The sequence below is a fragment of the Triticum dicoccoides genome, chromosome 7B (assembly GCF_002162155.2).
Source record: "Triticum dicoccoides isolate Atlit2015 ecotype Zavitan chromosome 7B, WEW_v2.0, whole genome shotgun sequence".
Classification (NCBI taxonomy): domain Eukaryota; kingdom Viridiplantae; phylum Streptophyta; class Magnoliopsida; order Poales; family Poaceae; genus Triticum; species Triticum dicoccoides.
Genome location: NC_041393.1, coordinates 121,315,886 through 121,319,157, shown reverse-complemented (window position 1 = coordinate 121,319,157; position 3,272 = coordinate 121,315,886). Strand labels below are relative to the sequence as shown.

Here is a 3,272-nt window from a genome sequence, read left to right as displayed (position 1 = left end):
ATAACAAAAGTTCATTCTTAAGTCAACTTTTTAAAATCTCATAATCTATACAGTATATAAGTCTTTCCTGCAAATATCTCTAAAGCGTACGATCCAATAAATATTTTAATAGCAGTTTCTAGTGTATGATTAGATAAACATATTCATATAACTTCTAGACTATAATATTAACATTGACATGATTCTTTGAAGTTTTTTGTGATCAAATGTGTCTTGCAAGTTACAATGAATCTAGTAATAAATTGACAATGTGTGTATACTCTATACTAAGTTATTGAAATGGCATCGCTTTGTGTAATGAGTGGTATTTGTATAGATTAACATAAAAAGATGTGAATTCTGTTAATTTGTATAGATTAACTGGTATTTTCTTGTGCAATGTGATTTTTATCATCTAGTGTATACAAGTGCTCCCACCAACTTCAGAAATAAATTGCAGCATGCTCCTACCTAACTATACAGTGGAAGGCTTAGTCAAGATGCCAAATGAAATAAGACGTGTATGGGTAATATATTCTATCATCTTTCATTGTAGGTTGATGATGATTACTTCCTTCAAACACACTCAATTAATGGTTATATGTGTCATTTTCACGTGATAGTAGATCAATGCTTATAATTAACAAGCTCATGCCGCCAGCGAGCCAATAGTGTTTATGTGAATGTTTACTCAATAATTTGTCAAGTTAACATGAAGATTGGCGGACGTTGGTTAGATGTAAAACTATAAATGCCTATGAGCAAGGCTCGGTAATGTTTAGATGATCTTTCTGATGGAGTACTTGTTAGAAAAAAGATGAACTAAACAAAAGAATTTTTTTTACTGTATACAAATACTTATTTATCGAATTTACTTCCTCCTTTCATGAATAGTGGTACTCTTACTTCCCTCTAAATTGCGTGATGACCCCATTCTAACATACGTAATAGACATGGAAAGTGCGTGAGATGCAAATGTGACCACTATTTCGCATATGAATATTTTACTAAATGCTAGAGAAGTTTCACCACAAGTTAATGTCTATCAGATACAAATTGACCACTATTTTACATATAAAATATTTTACTGAAAGTTGGAAAATCCACCACAACTTTTATAGAACTTCATTTATTTTTAACAGATGTATTATAGCTACATGTTTTGCTTTATAGAACTTAATGCGTCACGAGTGACATATCCTTTAAATTTAGTTCGCCGAGTTCTTTCTGGCTGGTACTAGCTAGGCAAAATGTGAAAATGCCTAGTTTTGTATCACTGTCGAGTCCAAATTAGAATCAAACTTGGGGGATAGAAACTTTGTCGAGATCTTGATAAAATTTACTCGGTAAAATATCAGAACTCGGCGCAAACGAGATTCCAGTAGAGCGGAGTATCTGCTCCCGAGCTCGAATACTCCCTCATGAACAGTAAAATCAAAAAAATAGTAAAAAAATCAAAACAATTTGAATTTTTTGTGGTAAACTTTGACAAATATTTTGTATGCTTGTAAAATTTTAGCACGAAATGACATTCATGGAAGGTGTGGCAGAAAATCGATGTTTCAAAAATGCTAGTTTTGAAAACATTTTGAAGTGCTGATTTTGTTTTTTTGCCACGCCTTCCACGAATGTCATTTTGTGCTGAAATTTCGCAAGCATACAAAAAATTTGTCAAAGTTACCAAAAAATATTCAGATTTTTTTTGAATGTTCAGATTTTGGGATCGGAATAGGACTTTTGTATTGGTCCCATATTCATGCCATCTCGCTTGCGCGGCGCTGAATGAGATTGCCCATACAAGACCCACCTCCTATTATTGCGTCGGGGTCCAGAGGATGCCGATCGATGTATACATCAAGATACAGAATGGTGGTGGGATAAGTTTCGTGGCGAAGGTCGTCAAGTCACTCAAGTGGCACCCCGCGAAAGAGAAAGTCACTCAAGTCGCAGCTGGAGCAACGGATCTGCGTGGCCGAGAAATCGCAATATACATGGCCCCTGTTTTAGCGCGTTCCGTCGCAGCGTGCGAGTGACAAACAACCAACTTTTCATATTGGTTCTTCCATTCCTGCGACCGAGCCAACTCACCGGCGGCGACCGACCGACATGGGTTCGCTGCTGATACCGTTGGTGAGCAGCGTCGCCGCCAAGGTCGGCGACACGCTGGTGCGCGAGCTTCTGCGCGCGTGGGGCCTGGACAAGGCCCGTCGGAAGCTGGAGCGGCACCTCGCGGCCATCCAGTGCATCCTGCTGGACGCCGACGCCAAGAGCCGCACCAACCCCGCCGTCTGCCGGTGGGTCAAGGACCTCAAGACTGCCGTCTACCACGCCGACGGCATCCTCGACGACTTCCGCTACGAGGCGCTCCGCCGCCGTGCCGCTCAGATCCGTCCCCACTCCACCGCACGCAAGGTTCGTCCTCCTCCTACCTTCTTCCCAGATTTCCGGCCAGTCCTTCCTTCTTGGATGGGGTTTAAATTGGAAACGGAAGCCAGGCTAATTTCAGTGTTATTACGGAGGGTAGTTGTGCAACTGTAGGGAGATAGTCGCAAACAGTTTGTACTATTGATCAATTTCACGAGTCTATGTAGTATTGCATGTATTGCGCATAGATGTGCGCATCTAACGCAAGAGATTAGGGAGTCGTGTGCCGCTAGACCAGGAAGTAGGAACCGAATCGTTCGCCGTTGGAGACCAAATCATGTCCATTAACCATAGTAACACGAAAAATAGGACCGCAAAGATATCCCTAATGATACAAAGTCTCGTCTTCTACTTTGAGCCTCGGCTGATAAAAGCTCGAGCTCGATCTAGTGGTAGGCTTTAAGGCGGCCTCTGAACCTTCACAAACTTCTGGAACACAATCCATGACTTTGGAAGCTTCTGGGAAACCCCACATCTCACTCGAAAGGAAAAGACTCTCGCTCGCGTCGCCTCCAGGGGGGCGACTCGGGCGCCCCAACCGCCGCCGCCCTCGACCTCCCTCCTCCCCTTCTTCCCCGCCGCCGCCGAAGGAGGCTGGCGAGCGAAACTCGCCCGGCGGACGGCGGACGGCGGGCCTTCCTCCTTTCTTCGCGAGGGGATCCTCTGGCTGAGATGCATCGGCGTCCCTGGGCGTACAGCATGGAGGCGGAGTTGGCGCGCTCGGGCGGCGGCCCGATGGGATCCCGACGGTGCTGCGGGGGCCGGCGGCGGCGGATCTGGGGTTTCCCGCCCCAGACCGGTTCTCCTTCAGGTGGTCGGGCTCGGGCGCCGTCCGGCGGTCCTAAGCGGTGGTGGGCGCTCGCGTTGGC

At 45.0% G+C, this 3,272-nt stretch overlaps 1 protein-coding gene across 1 annotated transcript in view; it reads left to right on the top strand.

Moving 5' to 3' along the window:
* Positions 1 to 1,944: 1,944 nt before the first annotated feature.
* Positions 1,945 to 3,272, top strand: part of LOC119337657 (putative disease resistance protein RGA3) — a 5,005-nt gene continuing 3,677 nt past the window's right edge. The window contains exon 1 of the mRNA XM_037609822.1: positions 1,945 to 2,391. Within this exon, the coding sequence (XP_037465719.1) occupies positions 2,086 to 2,391 (306 nt within the window). The 5' untranslated portion in view covers positions 1,945 to 2,085. The remainder of the gene's footprint in view (positions 2,392 to 3,272) is intronic.